The sequence below is a fragment of the Chlamydotis macqueenii genome, chromosome 2 (assembly GCF_036417535.1).
Source record: "Chlamydotis macqueenii isolate bChlMac1 chromosome 2, bChlMac1.mat, whole genome shotgun sequence".
Lineage (NCBI taxonomy): Eukaryota > Metazoa > Chordata > Aves > Otidiformes > Otididae > Chlamydotis > Chlamydotis macqueenii.
This window is the reverse complement of record NC_141557.1, coordinates 122,657,380-122,681,826: the sequence shown is the minus strand read 5'-3', so window position 1 is coordinate 122,681,826 and position 24,447 is coordinate 122,657,380. Positions and strand designations below refer to the sequence as shown.

The 24,447-nt window shown below is 41.1% G+C and overlaps 1 protein-coding gene across 8 annotated transcripts in view; it reads right to left on the bottom strand.

The window, feature by feature from the left end:
* Nucleotides 1–380: 380 nt before the first annotated feature.
* LYN (LYN proto-oncogene, Src family tyrosine kinase) overlaps nt 381–24,447 on the bottom strand; it is a 55,030-nt gene continuing 30,963 nt past the window's right edge. For all 8 annotated transcript variants that reach the window (XM_086740827.1, XM_086740833.1, XM_086740826.1 and 5 more), the window contains 5 exons: nt 19,193–19,375; nt 18,224–18,300; nt 7,785–7,938; nt 5,901–6,032; nt 381–2,041 (listed from right to left, as the gene is read on the bottom strand). In XM_086740827.1, coding sequence (XP_086596953.1) covers nt 1,839–2,041; nt 5,901–6,032; nt 7,785–7,938; nt 18,224–18,300; nt 19,193–19,375 — 749 coding nt within the window. In that variant the 3' untranslated portion in view covers nt 381–1,838. The remainder of the gene's footprint in view (nt 2,042–5,900; nt 6,033–7,784; nt 7,939–18,223; nt 18,301–19,192; nt 19,376–24,447) is intronic.

Below are 24,447 nucleotides of genomic sequence, written 5' to 3'. Positions count from 1 at the left end.
TAAAATAAAATGAAGCCTGTAGTGAAGTACTGACCAATTCTTAACTGTAATGTTTCCAACAGGTTGAAATGGACTGTGTTGGTATTACATGAAAAACTTTTGAGAAGCTGTTTTAAAGGACAGCTGAGGACTGACTTTCTCTCTTCCTGCCCTCCAGACCAAAAACAAACCCTAATGAGGATGTGGAAATGGCTGGTTTGGTTCTTTTCAGCTTCTCAAAGCTAACCATTCTATGATTCTATGAATGGGTGTAAGGAAAGCAGACTCCATTAATTTTGTTAGTAGTAATGAACAGATGTTGCCCTGTTCAGCATGAAGCTACTACTCTGGATAGAACATCAACCATTTGTTTTATCTCGGATTACTACCATACAACTTGCTTCAGGTAAAGTGTTTATTAAAGTTAAAAATCACCATACAATAGAAACTATTTACATATTTAACTGCTAGTCTGCTTAAACTGCACAGTTTGACGGAAGGAAGCCAATGGAAAAGGAAAGCAATGAATATTTATGCTGTTGCACTTCAACTGCGGCACACTGAAGCTGTATCAAAAGGGTTTTAAGCTTCTGCAAAGTACCATTGCCAAATAACTGGGCTGAGAGGTGGCAAAGATGTACTGGTTTTCAGTTTTAAGAACCAGTGTCACTTTGGGAAGGGAAAAAGTCATCTATGCTGTAGTTACATCGCACTTGCACTGGCTCAGCTGTTTTGGAAGTACTTTGATAGAACAATTCAATATGTAGAGCTTGGCAAACTGCATTCACTTCTATGAATTAGATTTATATACTGAGCAACAAACCTCTTGTGTTACTGCAATGTAACTTGATCTCCAGCTGCATATTTCCACAAATTGGTTTTTGATAGTGCTAGGGCTAGTTTTAGCTTTAAAACATATTTAAGGTTAGTTGATTAAAGCAGCAAAAAAATAAGGACTATTTTTGAATAATCACAGAGGGTTAAAAATTAAGATTAAAATATTTTCAGTGGTAACAGTCTCAGTGATTGCAATGAAAGTATTAACTTCCTTCAACATCCTGTGCTTTCCCATGGACTTCCGATGATGGCTTTGGCCTTGTGGGAAGGTGAAGGTTGAATACAGAGCTAGGTGTGCTGCTGCTTCTGCTGTCATGTGTGTTCATATTGCACTTCTGCATCTGCGATGGCTGTGCGATGCTTTGAAAATGATTTTAAATTTAATATGAGTAACACAGCAGTAAAACAGAACCATCTTCAGTGTAAATAATTACATACATAACCCTTCCTTAAAGGAAATCATGACACCATTTAGAAAGTCTTACAAGAGGTGACAGTACTCCAGCTACTACTGTGAAATAACAAGGGTATAAAAATAATTTTCACAATATGCTGTATTTCAAAAAAGATTATTTAAGAACATCACCATGTCTTAAATCTGTAAGTTCTCCTTCATGGCTCTTTCTTTTGAAAACAGCTGTTCATACATCTTCTCACCCCTTTTATAAAGGTCTCCTTATAATGTATTCCATGACTTAGATCCAAGGAAGGCATTGTCAACTTGTACCGGTGCATGATCGCTTTCCTTCCTTCTCCCTCCCCACCCCAAAAAGCTTGCTTGGTTTGGGATGTTTCTGCAGATGCAAAACACAGAGCAGTTAAGGAGAACGTCAATCTTTAGAGGAATTGTTTTAACCAAATAAAAACATTATTATTTCTCTGCAGAATTGCTCTTTCCTTCAGCATTTCAGCTTTCACACTCAGTTAAGCCATCTGAAATCGCGAAGTAATGGGTTTGGGCAGTCTGTCCAAATAACAGTCTGTGCCAATGAGCCATGTCAATAGAAAAAGTGTTCTTTGTTCTATGGCTGTTGTTGATACTGCCCTTCTGTTGCTGTGTAGAAGTCATCAAGCACACTCTGTAGATAATCAAATGTTGGCCTCTCTTCTGCTTTGTCTTTCCAGCATGTTTTCATGATATCGTAAAGCTCAGCTGGACAGGTTTCCATGCGTGGCATTCGGTACCCACGCTGGAGAGCAACCATCACATCCGAGTTGCTCATACCTTCAACAGAGAAAGAAAGTTTTGATCAAAAGACTTAATTTCCTAAAGAAATTATTTTTTCTTATTTACTTCATTCTAAAGATCTTCACCCAATACTACAAGACTATTACTACTTATTAAAGATAGCTACTACTATGAGTTCAATAAACAAAGATGAGGGACTTGCTTTGAAATCCTGAGGGAAGATTTCTGTTTCCCCAGTTAAGTGTAGCAACCTCTTTAGTGCCAAGTCTAACAAGTCTGTGGGGCATATCATGAAGCCAGCTCTGTTCTGTTCCTTTGGCCAGTCCTGCCACCGTTTGTTCTCCTTCCAGCAGTACTGAGATTTGCAGCAAAAGCCCACCCTGCCATCAGCCTTTGTCTCTTAGCTGCAGAGCTTCTAAGCTGCTCACTGTGGACACCACCCATTCTGAGAGGGTGAGCAGCCTGCCTCTTTGACCACGCTCCCAGTCACCCTGCCCAATGTAGTAACACACTGCCAGATTTTCTTCTACATCAGCTTTTGTGTAAGTGCTGCTGATTGCAAGCTACTGAATGTTGTCACTCATTATATTGTTACTTGCAACAGGCGATTTCCTCTCCCTTCTTCCTCATCCTATTCTATTGTGCAAAGCCATCCTGACAGCTGTGCTGAGCTTTGCTTTGTTTCCCCATTACCGTTTTCTTTTGGAGGATAAGAACTAACTCCCAGAAGTGCCAGCTATCATCACATGAGAGTGGCCTGCCCTGAACTCCATCCTCCTCTCTTTTTTTTTTTTTTTTTTTTTTTTCTCCCCCACCTCTCCACCCTCTCTTTTTAAAAAACTTGAGATGTTGCTTCACAGAATGATTTTTGACACCTACTCTCAGAAGGTCAGCTACATCAGGGCCAACAAAAAGGCTCACCACTTCTTACCCAGAAATTGGCCTTTGAGCTTGTCCCTTCCTCTGCAAATCTTATGAAACCTAGTGGAGTAATTATGTCAGGATTACCTTCTCCAAGACACAGACTCTAAGCTTTCTGTACTCCATTTAATGCTGTTTCTTCTGATGGCTAGGCATGCAGGAAGCATTTGTGTTTCAGCCTAGAAATTTGCTACCACCAGTGAAGACTTTCCCTTTTGAGAAGTGTATTCTAGACCCCACCGCTGCTTGGCTGCTCCTCAGGCTAAATGCTCCATGTAGCATAGTTCTGCCTAAGATCACAGTTTTCTTGGGCAACTCAGCCTCTGGTCAGGTGTGGGTGTGACATTCACTGCTCCTGCTTACACTTGTTCCCCAGAGGTGCGAGGACAGCAGCTACCCTCCGCTGGGAGGAGGCAGGACGCGGCCTGCTTTGAGCAAGGTTGGCAGCAGAGATGCAGATATGGCTTGCCTCAGGTACTTGGTGACCATACAGCTCTGTTGCTGCAGGCTGTGCGGATCGTTGTATGCGTTAGCTGACTACTAAAGCTTACCTGGCAGGTAAGGACACATTTGAATTACAGCCAAATGACAACTTTATCCAGTATAACTATTTTGATTATTCAAGATGACTATAGTTCATATAGTTGACATCAGTTCAATCCTTTTGGCTTTAACCTGTTCTAGAAATACTGTCAGCCATGAGATCTGGGTCTGGATCAGAGTGCTTAATTTGGGCATATCTTTCTATCTTCAGTTCCGCTCTGGAAGGAGGAGTGAAGTTTTTCTGAGCTAACACTGCACACATGTAGAAAAACAGTATTTTGAAGGTAGCAGAGCTGGTTAATAATTGAAAATAGTATTTTGAAGCATTCCTGTTAGCACTGAAAAATCAATTTACTGTTTCTCTCCCGTGGCTGCTGGTTACAACCTCTCACTAGGTTACTCTTGCCATGCCGGGGTAATTTGCCCAAACCTGTCACATCTTTCCATGTGGAGTAAATCAGTCACCCATTTATTTTGCTGTCCTTCTAATTCTTCAGTATCAACTTTCAGTCTAATAGGCTATTTCAATTTATACTTCTATTTAAAATAGACATATATCCCTCTTCTAGTTTACTGCAATCAATGCCTGCAAACTACTAAAATCTTCTAGTATGCAGTCAAAAGGCTTCCACTTCTTCTAATTGCTGTTTGACAGATGAATCCACAGTGTACGGCCTATTTACGGTGATCATAAAAATGCTCCCCTATTAAAAAAAATATTGCCCAGACTTCCGCTAGAAGAGATGTTTTCCCAGAGAAGTACGGCAGTAGAGTGTCTGCTGTACAGATTAAATTTTTTATGTTTTATGGAGGCAAAGAGAGAGCAGACTTAGCTGCAGAATTAAGTATTGGATTGCGTTTTGTATTTTTTTAGTGCTGGTTCCCAGGTGAGCTTGTCAGTTTCCTTAGAGAAGGACAGTTTTCAAGGCATCCAGAAATAACCCTGGGAGCCCAGCTCAGCATAGGCAACTGTCTAGACACATCGCCATGTGCTAACGGGGAAAAAAAGGTATCCTGACGGTGGGAAGAAGAATGCATTGCTTGGCTGCATACAGCTCCCCTCTGATCTTTCCTGGGGACATGAGCAGTGTTTAGAATAGCTTTGGGAGGACCTGCTGCTCAGTCACATATTTTATAGCCCTTACCTAAAAAAACAACCCGGAGCGTATGTTTAAACATCTAGCTCTGCGAGCAGCCCTATCACCTCTTGAAGTTTAAGGGGGCTACCCTTGAGCTTAAGTGCTTTCCTGGACTGAAGCCTTACTGAGCGATGAGAATGTCTGGTTTGGCTCTGCCTCTTAAATGGGAAGTTGATAAATTCTTCCATAGCATAAAATTGGCCACCACCCCTTCCCTGCTGCCCAAGCCTTGCGGGAGGTCCAGTCTCCCTGTGCCCAGAGGTGTTGAGCCTACTGTCATTTCAGGACCCGGGACTTGGGTCACCCAGGTCTGCCCCTTTGGCAGGATACAGAATTCCAGCTGCTCAGGAAGTGGTGGCGAAAATGTTTTCACTGTTTAAACAGCAAAAGCTGCTGCACTGGGAAAGCTTTGCTTGGATGAAATGTCTGCTCTCCCTTTACTGCCTGTAAACTGCAGGATCCTAAGAGTTCTTCTCATAACTCACCCCATCTATGAGATGTGCAGTATAAGTGAATATGGCTGTACTTTCCCCGTTTGCCCACAAGAGAAGAGAGTTTCAGTTAATTTTCCATAACCTTAAATAAAATGTGGTCTGCTAGCTCGAGTTCATCAGCTATGCCTGAGATGTGACAATTTTGCATGCACAACTATCCTTCATACAAGTTGTTTCTGTGTGCTGGAAACATTAATATGCATTTTGTTTAACAGAAAGAAAAACAAAACATAAAGCATGTAACCCTTTCACAGCTATGATGGATGTACTCCTCTGCCGTCTGTACCTGAACCATACGGAACAGTGAAGAGTAAATATTCCTAGCAGTACATCGATGCTGCTTTAGGGTCTGCTTTCATATTTATTTAGATTAGCTAACACTGACAAATTATTACAGCCTATTTGCTTGTGAAAACACCTTTTCTTAGTACTTTCACGTACTACGATATTAAAAAACCCCAGCAGTTTACACAGCACCATTAGAGACTGTACTGCTGACCGTAGAGCCAGGATCTGGGACAATTCAGCACTTACTTCAGCTGTAACACCTTCTGAACATATAAAAGCGACCACTTGTTCACAGTGCCGTTAGTCCATTGGCTACAATTTACCCCAGAGAGGCACCTGGTTTACACATACGGTGACTATAAGTTTTCAAAGCGATAACATTACCTGCAAGACATTTTCCGAATCGCTGCTGTTGCAGCTGGCAGATGTCAGCTCTTTCCCTGCGTATTTTCTTTGCTTTTTAACACCAAACGATAAATACAGAGTAACGGTACAAACGCATGTCCATACCTGGGTAAGGAATCTTTCCATACGTAACGATCTCATACAGGAGAATCCCAAAGGACCACACATCAGATTTAATAGTGAAAGATCCATAGTTTATTGCCTCTGGTGCAGTCCATTTAATAGGGAATTTCGCACCTAAAAAGAAGTATAGTCTCAATCAGTCAAAGGCAAACACTCAATACCAAGTCACTAAGAGGTCTGAGTGCCTGTGACACCTCTAAATTAGCCGAGCTACCAGCAGCTCCTTCTGTCAAGGAGCTACCAGCAGAGATCTGTTGCAAGATGCACGTTGCTGCACTGCAGGTCCTGTGTCAGAGGTGCACATAAGATGCTGAAAGTTACGCAACACCTTTTGACTCTCAGGTCTGGTGAATTTTTGCTAAAATTGCAGTCACCATTTTCACTTCTGCACAGCGGTCAGGCAACAATCTTACAATTCCCATCACCAGCAACTCTGCGAGACTTTAACTAACTTTTCCTATTATTTTGAAGAAAGTCAGTTGGGCTTCAGCATATACCTTAACACATTTCACGTTCAGCCACAGATACAAAAGCAGTGACATGTCACCTCTTAAAAAGTTGTATCTTCAAATACTGTCTTTCATGGCTAATTAACTCATTCCAGAAAATCTCACACAAAAGCAAACTCACTCCTTCCAATTAAATAAGAAAAATTCAAGCAGCCTTTGTTGGGGAATAGCGCATTAGCTCTTCAGACAATGAAGAGTAATACCAGCAGATTCTCTCTTTGCCCTTTTTAGCCTGCTGTATCGTTCTGGCACAAAATACCAGGTAAACCAGGAAACTTTTCTGAAAGGCAGAAAACACAAAGAAACTCAGCATAAAGAATTTATAACCTGAAAGGTTCATTTAATCAATATACAGTGTCCAGAGCTAGCTAAAAAACTAGCTGTACCTCCGAAAACTGCTTAATCAGACCCTTCCCTCTGATCTGTCGAATTCCTGTTACCCAGTGACGGCTGAATAGCTCATTTTCCTTTAATCTCAGCTCTGGTGCATTGTTCTCTTTCTTCCTCATACCTTAGTTCTTCCACTCCTGTCCTACATTACCACAGTTGCCATCCAGACTGTGTGAAAATATGACGTGCTGTCTTTAAAACGAGAGAGAGGGGGAAAGCCAGCCAACAAATCTGCTCAGAAAAGTTACCTTAAAGCAATCTGTGCACAGAAGCATAAATAAAAACTTTTAACTGCAGAAAATTTACTTCAAATTTCACTTCTTGAAAGGATCCTTGACAACATTAGAGAAACACACATGGCAAAACCCAGATCAATACCCTTAACAGTATGATTTCCTCTCCTGCCTGTCCTGACCCTGCTGTGATGTTACTTCCCAGCCACATGCCGATCGGGGAGATGCCCCAGCCCTCCAGCATTCCACGCGTAGCGGCAATGCTGCTGAACATGCAAATCAACACTGCAGCTCCTATAGCAGCTTCAAAAGGTGAGCAGTGCTGCTAAAGCTTTTCTCCTTACCAGCAACTACAACACCTCGGGCTCCTTCCTTTCCCTGAGTGAAAGGAGGCGTGCGTGGCACTTAAGGAAGTGGAGAGAAAATAAGGTTATATTTTCTTGGCATTAAATTCAATGAGATGGAAGCTGTGGCTGTGCAATTCATACGTTCAATTTAGAAAAACTTGGGTGCAGTTAAGTACTCCCGATTGTTTATTTAAAATTTTCAAAAAGCCTGGGGAGCACAGAAAGGTTATTTATTTCCTTATTCTTTTTTAAAGTCGTTGGCATTAGAATGCAGCCTCTAGGAAGTTATCATGGCATTTTCTGCCCTTGGTGACCACATTGTTGTTAGATACAGCCTCACTGCCTCCCAGAGGCTGAAGTTTTAAAGACAAAAATAAAAATACCTACCTTCCCTTGCTGTATATTCGTTGTCTTCGATGACTCTCGCTAGTCCAAAATCAGCAATTTTGCACATCAGTAGGTCTGACACCAGAACATTCGCTGCTCTCAAATCTCGATGGATATAATTTTTTCTTTCTATGTATGCCATCCCTTCTGCAATCTGTAACCAAAGAAACAACTATTTTTGATATTTCAACACCACACAGCACCATCAGCAGGTCTGACCTCTCTGTTCTTTCAAGGTATCAGCAGAGCCTCATCCATTTATTCATTACCAGCATCTTGGGCGCGGTTTTAGATGGAAGCAAGGAAAGGGTGATTGCCATGGAAAACTTATGTGTAGATCCAGTCCTGCAAAACTATACTTACAGTAGCAGCTTCAAGAGAATTGTTTGGTAGAATAACAGCTGGCAGGATTACAGATACGTATGAGAGACATTTCTTGAAACAAAATCTTAATTAAAATGCTCCTAAGATTTCTACTAAAATATTCTCTTCCCCAAATTATTAACTAGTTTCTTTTCCAAATGCTAAGAAAATGGAAGGAGTTTGTAAGTTAAATAAGATACAGATGTTCTTTTAAGGATTGATGAAGCAACAGTGCAGATAGAGTTAAAAAACCCCCAGCAACTTTCTATTTACCCAGTATGGGCCTGGACAACCAGGAAACAATTTCTAAGACAGGGCAAACAACTTTATCTTTATTTTTTTCTACAGCAACATGTACCTGTTCGTGCACGAGGAGTGTTTGGCAACAGCCAGCACCTAGATACTATCAAAAGTAAATTTAATTTGTATTTCAGCAGCCCAAATTAATTTACAAACCAAATTAAAGATGATTGATGTCCTCAAAATACACACTGGGGATGATTTTTTCAGTATTTGCCCAGACTACCTTTCTTTTTTTCCCCTGAAGAAAAACATTTTACTTTTCAGAAAAAAAAAAGAAACTGAAATAATAGTTTCTAAACTCCTCAGAGCAATAAAACTGATGTGTAGATCGTGTTCTATCCAAAAGTTTAAGAGGAGTTAGGAAAAAAAGAAAAATAAACCCAGTGCTTGTGAGCTGTTGTTTTTTCTCTTCCTTGCGAGATGCTGGTGGCGGGTCATTCCCAGGCCAGGCCCACGGTCCAGCCCGTGCCGCTGGCATGTCTGTGGGTGGGTGAGAGGCAGCTGGCACTCACGGTTCGGGGAACATAGAAGCCCTCAGGTTTGCTGATGGAGCAGCACTAAAGCAGGAACGGTCACCCTTCCAGTGCCACTCTCCAGCACACGTGTACGCGGGCTCTTCCCTCTCCGCCTCCAGAGAAGGCACGAGTGCGGACCCCTTCTCAGCGCCAGAGGTGCTCCTTTCAGCTGTGCAGGGAAGCAGGCAGGAGCACTGGACCAAATTTTAAGAAAATACTCACATCACTTCTGCTTATCCATTTTTAAAAAGTCCCTGAGGGGCGCTGCGAGGCCACACACTGCCATCACTTACAACACAAAACCACACAATCTTTGTTCCTCTTTTTCGGTTTAGGCAATGGAAAAATAGAGCTGCTCACCCTCCCACCTCCTTCCACTGCAAACAAACCGATGTGTTCCTCAGAGCAGGGTGGTACACCGCCCTCGTACAGGGCAGGGGGGTTCTCACACTAAACCAGAAAGAAACTCTGATGATGAAAAGAATGAAGAACACCTGCATTTCACATTTTCTAGAAATAAGTAAGGCATTTTATAATGAAGGAAGCAACTGCTAGTAAAGAATTGCCACAGAGGGTCTTACTAGAGACTTACAGACAAAACAGAAGAGTAGTATTTGATTAGAGCCCACTCCGCTCTCTCTGCTCCCCATGCCATTACTTAGGTTTGGGGAGGAAGGGGAGATAGAAAGGAAGGTTTTGCTGGAAGACCAATGCCAAAATTGGACTGGCTAGCTTGGCAGGTATGACCGAAACACAGACGGGTCCACTAACACCACCAAAAATACATCAACCCTCATGAAGGAATCAATTTGCCTCCTACTTCCCTGCATAGATTTAACATTTGGGTGAACTTCTGGCTGGGGGATGGAGAACCACTTCACAGAAGAGACATTCATGATGGTGATATTTAGTTTCCAAGCCTAACTAAGCAAACCCATTGTAAAGACCACTTTATTTCCTCTTATTTGTGCCTGACTCACTAAAGTAATCACCTGATTAGTCACAAACAAAGAATGTGAAATCAAATAATCCATTATGTTTTCAGCAAATATAAACTACATTTCTGTTAAATTCCTGGACAATGGTTTTGACTGTGCTGAATCAGAGAAATTCAAAGAAGCCGCGCATGTACAAGCATTTGGGCATGCAAAAAAATTCCCAAGCAGGAAAAGAATAATGGGTAAGGAGTCTTGAATGGGAGAGGGAGGAGGAGAAACACAGGGACTGGACAACTGAATCCACACATCTGGTCACTTAAGCTTTTCCTTGTGGGAAAAGAAAAAAACAAAAAGAGGATTTTTTATCAAGGGTGCCAGAGCCCATGTGATAACTCTTTATGATAACGGTTAGGTTTTCATTGCCAAATGATATGTTAAATGTAGAGAAATTCATGGGAACAAAAGAAAATTAAAGCCTTTTTCCCCTTCTTTAAATGATCGTTGTTACCTGTCAAGACTGTTCAGCTACATGTAACTACTACTCAGGAGGAGGCTGGGAAAGCTAATTTGGGCTTCTGGAATATGTTTTGTGTGGCCTTTAAGAGAGGATTCTGCCTACACAACCGTTACCTCCAAGAAGGAAGCTGTTTACCCCTCACCCTTAACAAACTACTGACACACTTCTAGAAACATTTCACAAATAGGTATAAAATTCTTTCAAAATCCCGAAAGAAAATGGTAACAGAAGCATGGAGCAGTGTTGCTTTGAAAACACACGCTCCCTAATTTCTGACCCATTTTTTGTAGCTTCAGAAGGTGTTTGGGGAAAGCAGTAAACACAGCAGAGGACTCTGAAGCAGGGAGGGGAGAACCTAATAAACCAGTGTTTAGGAGGGGATGATCATAGAAGAGCTACACCTTCTGAAAAGGTCACTTGGTCACAACTCATGGGCTTCCTTGGTGAAACACCACAGCCAAAGTTAAACAGCACATAGAGGGACGGGCACTTCTGTGCTATTTTTCAAAAGGTGAAATTAAGTTATTGTCTTTTTTTTTTTTTTTTTTTTTTTTTGGCTACAAAACAAGAGAAGTTCTGGATTCTGTCATAGACGTGCTTAATTTCAACTTCCATTCCAAGGTCTGTGATCCTTTTTCGCAAGAGTCATTTCAAACAACCCATGTTTTACACATAGGTTGCAATGCCGTATCTTCACACAGAGAGGGAGTTATGGCAACACATTTTATGGATTCCACTTGTGCGTTTCTAGGCTGTATGTAAAAATGTGGAATACTAAAGAGGCCAGATGGGTTTGTTGAGGGTCAGCCTGATAGGATGCTTTTACATCATGCTGAGAACATATTGTATCATATTGAGAAGGAAAACTAAGTGACTGGGATCACGAAACAGAGTGGAATGGAAATGAAAAGGAATGAAAGAATGGCCAAATATAAATTTCTTTTAGGAAAGCAAATTTTAAACTACCTAGAGGACTCACAGGTACAACCTCATAAGAAAAAAGTCTCAGGAGCAACCACACCATCAAAAACCCCAGCAATTACAAGTGCACAGGTAAATCACACTTATTGTAAAGACAGTGCCTGATGAGAAAAATTTGGCCAAATCTTACATGGTCAGAAACACTTGAAAATGAAAAAGGCAAATTAACATATAAAATACATGTGTGTGTGTGTATATATGTGTGTAAAATATACCAAAATATGACAAAAATCAGAAGAGTCAAGCCATAAAAAGTGCTACAAATATTAAGTATAAGCAGGGGTGCATTAGTAACAAGACAAGACCAAGGAAAATATTCACATTAAAGAAATCATTAAATAATGGAGAAGACTACACACAAATTGTACAGAGAAGTTTTAAATGTCTGCCTTTGCTTCAGTCTCAACTGAAAGGGCCAAGGATGCAAACGTTGTTAATGACAAAGGGGTAAGAACACAGGATAGAAAAGGGAAAGAACTGAGATAGGACAGTTTTCATGAGTAGAGGTGGTTTGCAAGACACCTGAAAATCATCAGTAAACCCAAACTCACACATCAGCACTCACCTGTGAAGCAGGCAAGCAAAATGGGAAAAAAAAATATAAGTGAAGAATTAGTATTTAAAGTTGAGCCTAGTTTTTATTTGGGTACAAATGAAGTAAACTCTGGGAAAAAAAACCAAAAGGGTGTGACCTACAGTTTCCTAGAAAAACTAGGCTAAGAATCTCTTCAGTCCTCTCCTGCTCTATTTTAAACCAAAAACCTGCAGAAATTATTACTTAGAGATGGTTTAGGTACACATTTTAAAAATTTCCCTTTCTGTTGGCAGATGTGGCTTTTTAATCTTTTCAGGATCCACACTATAAAACTACGCATGAAATTGCAGGCCGTAGAATGCAGGGATTTGTACATAAAGGCAGCATCTAAATTCCCCCTGTACCACTGCTGCCTGTGAGCCAAGCGGGGCTAAACTGCTGCACCCACTTCCCAGGGCTGCTCTGGGGCTGGGAAGCTGTCCCTGAGGGTCCAGCCGTGAGCAGGACATCCCGGCAGCATCTTTTGCTTGGCGGACGGTGCCCTCAGAGCTGCCCTTGGCTGCCCACCAGCTCAGGCCCAGGGCTCGGCAGGATGCTCCTGCCAAAGCAGGTAAAGCAGCCCGAAAAACCAGACTGGAAATGAGTGCAAGGCACTTAGGGTGGGAGGGAGCATCCTGCTGGTGAATTTTAAGCAGAGGAAATAACGGAGCGTATCCTAAGGTTCACACTGCCTTAAAGTGGGTAATTCTCGGTTCCTAGGGAAGAGCCTCACTAAAAACAGTCTGCAGTTTTGAAAGGTTTGAAGTAAATGTGTTATTGACCTGGATAAGATTGTCTTTGGCCTATGATTAACCAAAAGCTGGTTTCTTTCAATAATGTCCACATGCATCATAAAATAAAATATACTTCTTGATCACAGAGTTCAAAAAGAAAGTTCATCTTCATGTGATTTTCTGTCTGTGAAGAGGGTGTAGACCCTTTGTATCTGGCAACTGAAAACTGTTGTGAAATAGTCACATTTTAATCCTCCAGTGATATATCAGTGTAATACCAATTTTGAGTTTGCAGCTGTGCTTAGCCTAAAGGTGAAGTCAGGAAAGGCTGCAAAAACACATTCCTCTTGCTCCAGCCAAGCAGCTATGTAGACAAAGCAGACACACAACGTGAAAAAAGGATTATTAGAGTAACATATATAATTATGCATTGGAACATTAGAAGGTATCATTAAAAATGAAAGAAACCTGAAAAGGAATATGATGAAACGACAGTGGAAATCTCCCAACAGAGAGTTAAAATTAATTCTGATTTAGGACTTTCTCTTCTCCCCTTAAAAAAGAGGAGAGAGAGGGATTAAAACACTGCATCAAAAATACCTACTAATTTTATTCTAAGTTGATTATTAGTTTAATGGGATTGCAGCCCTAGAAGGTGGAAAGAAGAGTTGCCAGTGACGTTGTAGTTCATAGAAGAATCAATGGAAGTACCAGCACTGCACGGGAAAGAGGAAAGATTATTTTTATGACAAAGCTTTGACCAGTTTGAAAGTTATGACACGAGTATGCTCAGCAACAACTGATATCATTTTCCTAACCACAGCCACCATGCGTGTGCGTGCTACGTGGCAGATAACGAATTTGCGTAAGAGGCAGGAAGAGTTTACACACGCAAAAGGTTTGCTGAATTTGCATCGCACGTCTTCAACAGCTCTCATCCAACAGAAACAAGTAGGATGTCAGGAAGTGTGAAACAAGGAATAGGGAGCTTTTTGGGTAAATTATCTCTGGGGTAAGACAAAAAGCAACAGGTAAGATCCAGAGTTTGCAAGTCGCTTTAGTGCTGAAGGAGCTAGGCCTGTAGATGACCAAGAGGAAGACAGGCAGTCTGCACGTGAACTGTTCTGGCGTTAGCAAGATCTGGCAGCATGGCTGGTGGATAAAGCAACGAAATTCATTTACGCTCCAATTCATAAGAGGCAACCAACAGCTAACAGCACCTTTGGGTTCCCCGAGCTGGCAGGCAGAAGCCCCAGGAAGGGGAAGTGCTTGTCAACCGTGCCAGCTAACGCGGGCCAGATGCACGGCAGCTGCGAGGCCAGCTGGTGAGGGTGCCGTGCTGCCCACCCACGCACCAGCAGTGGTCACCCAGGCAGGGAAGTGGGCTCAGATTTTGCCTTCTCCGTATTCCTGGCTGTTTCTGGCATGTCTGTTATACTGACAGTTCTTCTGACTTCTACGGGAGATGCCACAGCTCTGCACTGTACTAAAGCAAGTAGTATGTGCTTGAAGAGAACGTTTACAAAACTCAGCTTCCTCAAAAACACACTTCTTTCAGAAACTTCTAGCATTCATCGCTAGTGGCCAAAATCATCTTTGCCAGGGCAAGGCTCACACTAGATTTCCCCAGCCCCTACTCGTATGCACTGATTAAAACACAAAAGAGAAATTTCAGCTCTTTCAGAGGGCAGATTGCTTTAGAAACTCAGCTGGACCACCTTTCCAGCAAGCATTTTCTTGCCATATTTTCCACAAGCCTAATTTCATAAATTGTGATTGTTAGTATAGAAAAAAAAAACATAAAAATCCTGAATTCACAGCTGTACACTAAAGTAGTCACTAGATGTAGGTGTAACTAAGTAGAATCACAGAATCACAGAATGGTTTTGATTGGAAGGGACCTTTAAAGGTCACCCAGTCCAACCCCCCTGCAAGGAGCAGGGACATCTCCAACCAGATCAGGATGCTCAGAGCCCCATCCAACCTGGCCTTGGATGTTTCCAGAGGTGGGGCATCAACTACCTCTCTGGGCAACCTGTTCCAGTGTTCCACCACCCTCACTGGAAAAAATGTCTTCCTTATGTCCAATCGGAATCTACCTCCCTCTGTTTTGAAACCATTACCCCTTCTCCTATTGTTACAGGCCGTATTAAAAAAGTACTAGTACTAGTACTCAGCTATCGCTGTGAAAAATGGCAGACATTGAGTGTGGATCTTAAGCTAACAAAACAGCAAAATCAGTATAGCAGAGTAGGAGTATATTTGCTTACTTGCTTGAAAAATGCTATCTTTTTAAACAGTGTTTATTTCACCTAGGGGAGCCATCCTTACTTTTTGCAAAACTAGAACATTTCACCCCCTGTAAATGCAGATTTCTTTCAAGACTGTTCAAGGCAAAGGCGTTATGAAGTCAGCGAGTGGAGCACTCACAGCAGTCTGGCAATGAAAACACCAACCCACAGTGCTCTTCAACACCACTTGGAAAATTGGCTTCAGCTGGGAATTCACGTCCAGCTACCTGCACTGCATTCTTCAGCTATCTAATGGTCATAGAGACTACATCCTCCCCTCCCTTTCTCCCATTCCCAGTCCCTCCTCATCTGACAAGGCCAGTCTAAGGTGGCAAAGGCCATTTCTCTGGATAAGAAGGGAACATACTAAGTGGAACCAGCTCTTGCCCATTTGCCTCCTGTCGCATTGCAGGCCCATTGGTAACGTATCCTTCTGCCATGGGTCAGGTTCTTTCAGCAATTTTTGTTGCAACAGACGTCTTGTGTGCAGACATGTGGCTGCAAGCCAGCCGGCTGCATAGCACGGTTGGGCGCAGGTCAGCCTCGCACAACATCACAGATACACATGGGGAAAAGTAAGCCAATCCTCAGCTATCGTTTCTTGCATTTTCAGTCTTTCTGAGAAGCCGGGATAGTCTGGGAAATGGCCTTGCCAGAATGGTGTGATTAGACAGTGAACTGCTCAAGTGTGTGTCCACCAAGGCAAAAAAAAATGCCTGATCTTATTTAAGTAGTTCACCATAAGCTTCCTCCTATGCTTTTTTTTTTTTTTGGTTTGTTCTTAACCTCTTCCGAAACATAGATCTCCAAATTTCTTTCCCCTTAGGCTGTACAGAGAAGTTAACAGCACTGCTGTAAGAATAAATTAGTGTTCCGTTTCTACAAACCAGAATCATACCAAAACCACTAGACACACTTTATGTTCTCCTTTATATCCAGCCTACGTTCTGGAAAACCAGAGGTCTCTAGTAAAATTATCATTACCTTAGCAGTAGGCCAACAGAGTTTGAAAATATTTTTGTCTGTCTTTTGCCACAAAGACCCATCAATTAACATTCAGATTGTCAGAGTTAGAGAAAACCAGTGGAAGACTTGCACTGGTCAGAGGGAAATCTCTCCTCCACGAACCACACGCAGCCTGCAAGTCTGTTCCACACAGTCCTATTATTACCCCGTGGCATTAAGGGCTCTTTACAAACGTGCCCCAAAAACCTACAAATTCTTTCCACAAGAAAAATCCAAGTATGCCTCTGTTCCAAAGTGCTGTTTATCCTGCAGCTAGAAATCCTCAGGGAGGCCTTCCTGAACATCCCTTTAAGATCACTCTGCAGCCCAATGCACGGCTTGCTCTCAGGGATTTCTGTTGATAGTCTATATCTTGTGTGAAGAGCAGGACTTCTCATATCACCTGTGCTGCACAAGGTCCTGACCTCTAAGACCAAGTGTAGGTAACTGGCTCTGAGAGGTTGCTGTCAGATCAGGGTGACAAGTGATGTTCATTTCAAGAGACGTGACCTTCAAAGCTTTGTAAATGACAGTCGCTGATCCCTGTCATCTTGGAAGTGATTTACCCAAGTTGTACACAGTTAGAGTTGCTATCTACTTATTAAGCTTTAATTTCTGAAAACACAGTATTCATTTAAAATTAACACAACATCCCTAACTCCAATAAAAAGTTCTGCTGTAAAACCACATGCGCTTTTCTCTCCTCATCCTGGGTCTCCTTTCATATCACTGCTCACAGATGCTCTTCTCTTCCTTGAATTTTACACACTGTTTTCAAAGCTACATTTTTTTTTTCTACCCACGGTTATTCATCTCTCCAGACCATGACCGGAGATCCAGCAGGTTTTCCACATCTACAAAGCTTTTGCCTCACTAAATTCTCAAGGACAAGTTACCCAAAGAGTTCAGAAAACTTAGGAAGCCTATAGCTATACTGAACCAACAATTACAGCAGATTCAATGCAGGAGCTGGTTATATCTCAAATAAAAATCTATATTTGATATATTGAACGTCTATATAACAATATGTGATATATAATATACCATAGAATAGAATAGTTCCAGTTGGAAAGGACCGCCAACGATCATCTAGTCCAACTCCTTGACCACTTCAGGCCACTTTAACCAAAAGATAAAGCATGTTATTAAGGGCATTTTCCAAATGCTTCTTAAATACTGACAGGCTTGAGGCATTGACCACGTCTATAGGAGGTTCCAGTATTTGACCACCCTCTCAGTAAACAAATCTTTCCTAATATCTAATCTTATCTTTATTTATATAGCAATAGTTACATAAAACAGTTATATAATATTCTTATAGTGAATTTTTGGTATAAGTCCTTAATGTTTTATTAAATCTTTTAAAAGTTTTCTCATCTTTCCTCATGAATTGCAACAAGTTAGTTTAACAGAGTACACCGGTCTGCAAACTCTAAAGCATACTGAAAACCTTGAAAGGTTGGTGAAACAATAACCTACCAAAAATGCCTTCACTACCTATTAGTAACATTAATTACAACTTGCAAAAGTACAATTTTTACTCTATTTTCTATATGCCTCCCTGGACATCTAATGCTGGCAATTGTCCGAGGTGAAACCCTGGGCTCCATGCACCTTTGATCCACGCTTTGACACATAAATCACCCTGGGGTCTCTCTCTACAGATTTTGTTTATGATACGGGATAACTTGTATATTTTGAAACAATCACCTCGGTTCATAAATCAGATACTAGTGCCTGAAACACCATTTGATTGGATTTCATTTATTTCACTGTAATTTACATAAAAATTTAAAACCAACAATAGTCTGCTGAGGTTAAGAGAGAAGCTTAACAAATGGACCTAACTTAAGAAGTAAAAATGAGACATTTATTAACACTGAAGGAATCTCATAAGCACAAACTCACAAACTCATATTTACACTTTCAACTCACAGCTGCTCGGAGTGAGAGCAACCTTTCCACGAAGGAAAGCGGCTGCATACCACTGCCATCTAAGCAGGTCACCAGCAGAATCTAAGAGCTAAACCTAACTTCACATATCCCCTTTGAAACATCTTTTATCTATTCCCTCCTTGCAAGTAACCTTAGTTACTCAGCCCAAAACATATTTGAAATTTACATTATTTTTTAATGCAAAAAAAATTAGGATAAAGTTGTCCAGCATGAGTTTCAGACACAGAGATAAATAGTTTTGAGCATATTTCTTAAAATTTACCTGAGCAGAGAAGTCAATTAGCTTTGGAAGCAACAGTTTACTTCCTTCATCACTCTTCAGAAAATCCAGCAAACTTCCTGTGACAACAGAGAAAGATTAAGTCAGTGCAGCTTATTACCAAAATAAAGGTCACGTCAGGTCTCCAGTTTTCTGAATCACAAAATTATCGCAGTGAAGTGTTTTGATGTATTTTCAAGTTGACTACAGTAAGGCAGCCTCTTTACATGACTTAACAACAGTAAGATCCAGGTCAGCATGTCAGGCATCCAAGTTTTGCCATTTTACGGGGTGTAGAAAACTCCCATCAGACCACACCTCAGTTCAGTGGAGCTGAGTTTGAGAAGTACCCCAGTCTACAGACTATTGGGACAGCTGTCTCGGAGAATCACACATATCAATCCTTTCCAAGTCACAAAGAACAAGTGAGTCAACATTTTTTATGAAGTTACCCGCAGAATTGCTTGAAAACAGAAGAAGAAAAACTACTACCCAAGACAACCTGAGAAGGAAACCTCACTTATTTTGTGTAGTAATATTCTAATAAAGCCATCCTTGCAAGACCACTCATTACTCATCTATTTATCATTTCAAGGGCTACATAAGGCAATTTCTAAGGTTTACTTTAATTGCTTCACTATGACACCAGACACAAAAGTTAGCTAAGGAGCCCAGAGGAACCAGAGCTATTTTGGGGGTTGTGCTCTGCATCTGAAACAATTAAAAATGCTACATTTAAGAAAAGTGTAAGAGTAGTTTATTTCACAAATGTAACAATGAATCATAAAATTAAAGCCTCAGTCTTCCTCCAGGATAGGCCCTCCTTTACTTTGTATCAGAGCATTCAAAAGAATAATGTTAAAATGCCAAGTTTTCATTTTTTATTCCTTCATTTTTAAAGAAAGGAGACTAATTTAGGAGAGGCTGAAGAGTTTACTAAAACACTGCTTGCACATCAAATGTTGTTCTCACCTTTAGCCATGAATTCTGTTATAATATAAATAGGTTCTTCTTTGGTCACTACAGCATAAAGCCTAACGAGTTTATCATGCTGAAGCGTTTTCATGAGGTTGGCTTCCTCCAGGAAGGCTTGCACAGACATCGTTCCAGGCTTCAGAGTCTTCACAGCCACTTTTGTGCTATTATGATAGTAACCTGAAAGGAGGGAATACGATCAGAGCACTTGAAGTCATTCTGCGCTGCACAGCACCCCGACGAGCAGGAATTCGTAAAGCAGGTGAGGTTGGATTCCAGTAATAGCTAAAAGCCTGAGACCACGTGCCAGATGTAGCACAAATATTTGTGCTAAGAATTCCTTTTTATTTTGCAACTGATACAACATTGCAGTGACCAATAATCCGTTCTCTGTTTCAGAAATCAGTTAGCTGAAAAAACTAAAGCAAGCAAATGACCTTACTTCATACCAAGTTTTCATTTACAAGTAGTCCATAAAATATTCAAACAGTCAAGAGATGTTTTAATGAATGTCCACATAAATTGTCTCAGAATCTAATAAAGTCCATGCACTGCTTGCAAGATTCTGGAGCACCTTCAAATACCATGATTATGACCATTTTATGCATGCCAGTCTCATGCTTATAATCCTTTCTTGTAACTCTCAGTGCTCAAACGGAGCATTACAGGAAAGCGCAATCAAATGAGGATTTTCGTGACCAAGAAAGATACACTGCCAGGACTGCAATCCTCCAACGTTCAGAGGAGGATTTAAAATGTGATATCTTCTTTTCACGTAGCCCATGCCAAGAGTGGAAGAGACTGCAGCTGTTTCATTTCTCTGTTTATCAAACCTTCCAATGTAATACTCTAATTATATAAAAAGCAACTATTGGTAAGAGAAAAACAGTGAATTATTTTCTGCTTTAATGTTTTCCAAATGCAAAATAAATTTTAAAATAGCATTTAAAAAATAGAGTAGCAAGCACTGATCCTGAAGTTTATCTTGTGAAGTCACTTTATTTGAAAAATAAAAGAAATAAAAGAAAAAAAAGAGAGAAAGAGAGAGTGATATAAATGCAACTCTTGTCCTCCACCATACCCATTTCAACATTGCAAAAATATTTCTCAGAAGAGGCGAAACTTCATGACTCAATGAAACAGCCTCATTTCCTTATTCAGCAACAGTCCAGACAGTATTACCACAACGGATACACCTCTAAATTGGACTCTGCAATTTCCTTATACTATTTATCATCCTAACATAAGATATTAGTTTCAAAGCAAGGAACTAATTTCCAGATCTTAAGAGATTGCTCTAACCACTGCATCTTCTATCATCTTTTTTTAAAGAAGGATCATCACTGGAGAAAAGCCACTATGTCTCTCACAAAATATTCACCTGCATGACTATTAAACATATTTTTCCAAACATGGTCAGGTCAAAGAATAACAAAGATACACCTCTAAATGATCTAATAATAAGAAATTACAAGTACAGGTCAAATCTCCTGTTAAAGCTCAGGTATACAATTTATATATATTGGAAAAACAGACGTTAAATATATTTCTTTCTGCTTAAGAAGCAGAAAGCTTTTTTGTATCATTTCTACCATTCCATCCCATCCCCTGAAGCAGAGCATTAGTTCCATTCGCAATTTGTTGAATACTTTACTGAACATACTAATTAATGTCATTATTTCTGTGAACCAGTTGTGACCAACACACTTAACATTAACGATGTAACAATATTTCACATTCACTAGAGAGATCCATCAACCTACGGTTCTACTTACATAAAGTTTACATTACTACAACACCTCACCCATACTGATGTTTTCTGCAAGAAAATGGTCTACCCTGATCTTCTGGTGGTAACACACAAAGCAAATTAGCTGATGAGAGCACTAGAGATAATTGATCCTGATCTCCCTCACGTTCATTTATTTCATCAGCTATTGGGAGGTGTGGGACATCAAAAAACTGAGGAAAGGTGGCCATGAACTCTATGAGCACACACAATAGCGTTTGTAAAAAATGGACCTTTGACAGTTTGGCAAATGATAGAATCATAGAATAGTTTGGGTCATCTAGTCCAACCCCCTGCAAGGAGCAGGGACATCTCCAACCAGATCAGGTTGCTCAGAGCCCCATCCAACCTGGCCTTGAATGTTTCCAGGGATGGGGCATCAGCCACCTCTCTGGGCAACCTGTGCCAGTGTTCCACACACCCTCACTGGAAAAAATTTCTTCCTTATATCAAGTCTGAATCTACTTTCTTCTATTGTCACCTCTCTCCCACCCACTATCAGCAAAAGCAGCATTGGCTTGATTTGGGCTGAGGACCACATCAGACCTAGAGCAGGCAGCTCCAGTTTAACAAAGTCCTAGTCCTCATGTCAGGTCACTTATCATTACCGTGAGGATCTCTGTGGTAGTTTCCATAAAGGTCATCTGCTTTGCAGGCACTCTCTACTGTACAGCTAAGAAACAGCCGCCTTTGTGCAGGCAGAGGGAAAACCGATGACCTCAAAGCGCTTCGGTGACAGCACAGTTGAAGTTCAATCTGCATCACAGGATTCCAGTGACGTACAGGGAGATGTGGGAAGGGGTGGCTACGGCACTGTATCATCCCCGCTTTGTACAGTACCTGCAGCTCTGAACCCTTCTCTAATGTCTGCTTTGGCTGAACTGAACCTGGCTCCAGGTGTAAACCCAGCACTTGCTGTGCCACCGTATTCCCCGCCATATGATACGAATGAATATATGGTCAGTTTGCTGCCTAAACACGAATTCAAAAAGATAGGTAAGCAAGGAAATTTGTGCTTATGTCTAGAACATCTGACATCAAATTCAGATTCTTTGCCAGTAACATTCAGCTCATATATGTACTGTAAAAATCCATTTCTGGTATGGATGAGATGTACTGGCAAGTTTTCTTGGTTAATTTTAGATGCCTTTTATTTTAATAACAGTATTTATGTGGTATGGTTTACTCTGATTTTTCTAACAGCTGCATAAGAAAATACACATCCAAAATGTGTATTACTTCTATTCTAATTTGGGGATTACCAAATGAGAGAATCTTTTACACTTGAGATGCAAGCAAAATGTGTCTCATTAATAAAATACACTATAATGGCTCCATTTGGCTTGTTAACTTTTCCCTTAGCCCTGCTTGAAAATTCTGTTCATGGATTATTAATTCCACAGAGCATTATGGTTCACATCATATCGGAGCACACCAGGAACAAAAATGCATAAAACATAGACCCTGCTCTTGCAGTGCTACTCTGGCTCATCACATCACTAAAGAAGCTGCCCAGATACATTGAACTCCATAGTAAAAAAAAATGTTTCACACCATGGCAGGAAGCAATTTTCTCTGCAGTTTAGACTTCTGTTAAAATTAAATCTGACACAAGCAATAGTACGCAAGTCTGAGGAATGTGATGATCTCTTACACTGAGAACCATGTTCTTCTCTACGTGTCAGAATAGAATCTTCCAAAAATTGTTAGAGTTTCAGGTATTTATTTTGGAGTTCATTACAATTATTTTGACAGAGTAGTATCTTGGACAGCCAGGCTGCCCCCAGATTCTTGCATGGGCTTAACCAGGTCAAGCTCTGATATGAATTTCTAACAGACAATAATGAGGTTGAGCCTACCATTTCTGACTGATGAGGAGCACCTTTGTGAACAAGCCTACAAGATGCAGCTTGCTCCTTCCTCTTCTTTCACAGCAATTCCCTGCAAGATTATACTGGGACCAACTTGTTTGAGCTACAGAGGTATGACACTGTAGATAACGTCTCAGGCCATTAGGATTGCAGGAGGTACTGGGGAAGAGACTGAGGAACAGCAGTTTCTCTGCATCCTACTGTATGTCAGCCCATCACTCCTCCTTCACCAGCTGCAGCCATCGCTCAGCTGAAGAGCAGAGGAACGCAACAGTAGCTCTATCTCCAGATCATCTCCATTTGATGTGCAGGCAGAAAGCACAGGCTGCAGCTTTCCAACCGCTTCTACGGTGCAGCGCATAAAATGTGAACACAGCTCTGCCATGTTGCTTTCATCTATCATATCAGCACAGCTGATGTCCAAAACATAAACATAAACGCTAACTTGGTAGCCTAAAACCAGAAAGTTTTTAAAAAGTGTATAAAGTTACACATAGCTGTAATGAAGAAAGAAATGAAAGGCACTTGCAGCGATAGACAAAATTGGAAAATAACAGTCCTTTATAGCAAGTTTTCCCTGTGTAAAATAAACTTTTCAGAGTTGGAGGAGATTCACCTGCCCACTTTACAAGTGACAAAGATTCTCTGCACAGGTTGCAGAGGAGCACAGCTGAGTGCTTGTGGGATATGGGGGTCTGATTTTTTTTCCTAGGGTTTTCTTAACTCTCCCATAACATAAGCTAACTCCCTCCAAAATGTGCCAGAGGAAGATGTCAACTTGGAAGCCCAAAGAATACTTATGGACAAATTAAAAAGAAAATACTACGAAAGATATGCTGTCATATCTTCTCATTGCAGTAATGGTATTATCTCACCTTCCCATATGTCACAGAATCACAGAAGGGTTGAGGTTGGAAGGGACCTCTGGAGGTCACCATATCCAATCCCCCTGATCAAGCAGGGCCGCCTAGAGCCAGTTGTCTAGGAGCATGTCCAGTTAGCTTTTGAATGTGTCCAAGGACAGAGACTCCACAACCTCTCTGGGCAACCTGTGCCAGGGCTTGGTCACTCATACAGTGAAAAAGGCTTTCCTGATGTTCAGAGGGAATCTCCTGTGTTTCAGTTTGTGCCCATCACCTCTTTTCCTGGCACTGGGCATCACTGGGAAGAGCCTGGCTCCATCCTTTTTGCACCCTCCCTTCAGGTATTTATAGACATTGATGAGACTCCCCCAAGCCTTCTCTTCTCCAGGCTGAACAGCCCCAGCTCTCTCAGCCTGGCCTCCAATCCCTTCATCATCTTTGTGGCCCTTTGCTGGACTCTCTTCAGTAGCTCTATATCTCTCTTTACCGAGGTCCCCATTTCCTCTGATCGGGACACTGTTCCCTCTGAAACCACAATTCTAAGTACCGTTTATCAAGAAGAAATACATTTAGTAATAAACCACGGGAAAATATTTCTTTCTAAATCACACTATGGCTGAAAAATAATTTCATTCTCTATGATGAGAAAGCTCAGGACAGCCTAGTGCTAGGTTATTTCTCAGTACATCTACACAACTCCTGATGCCCCTGGTTGACTATTACAATACA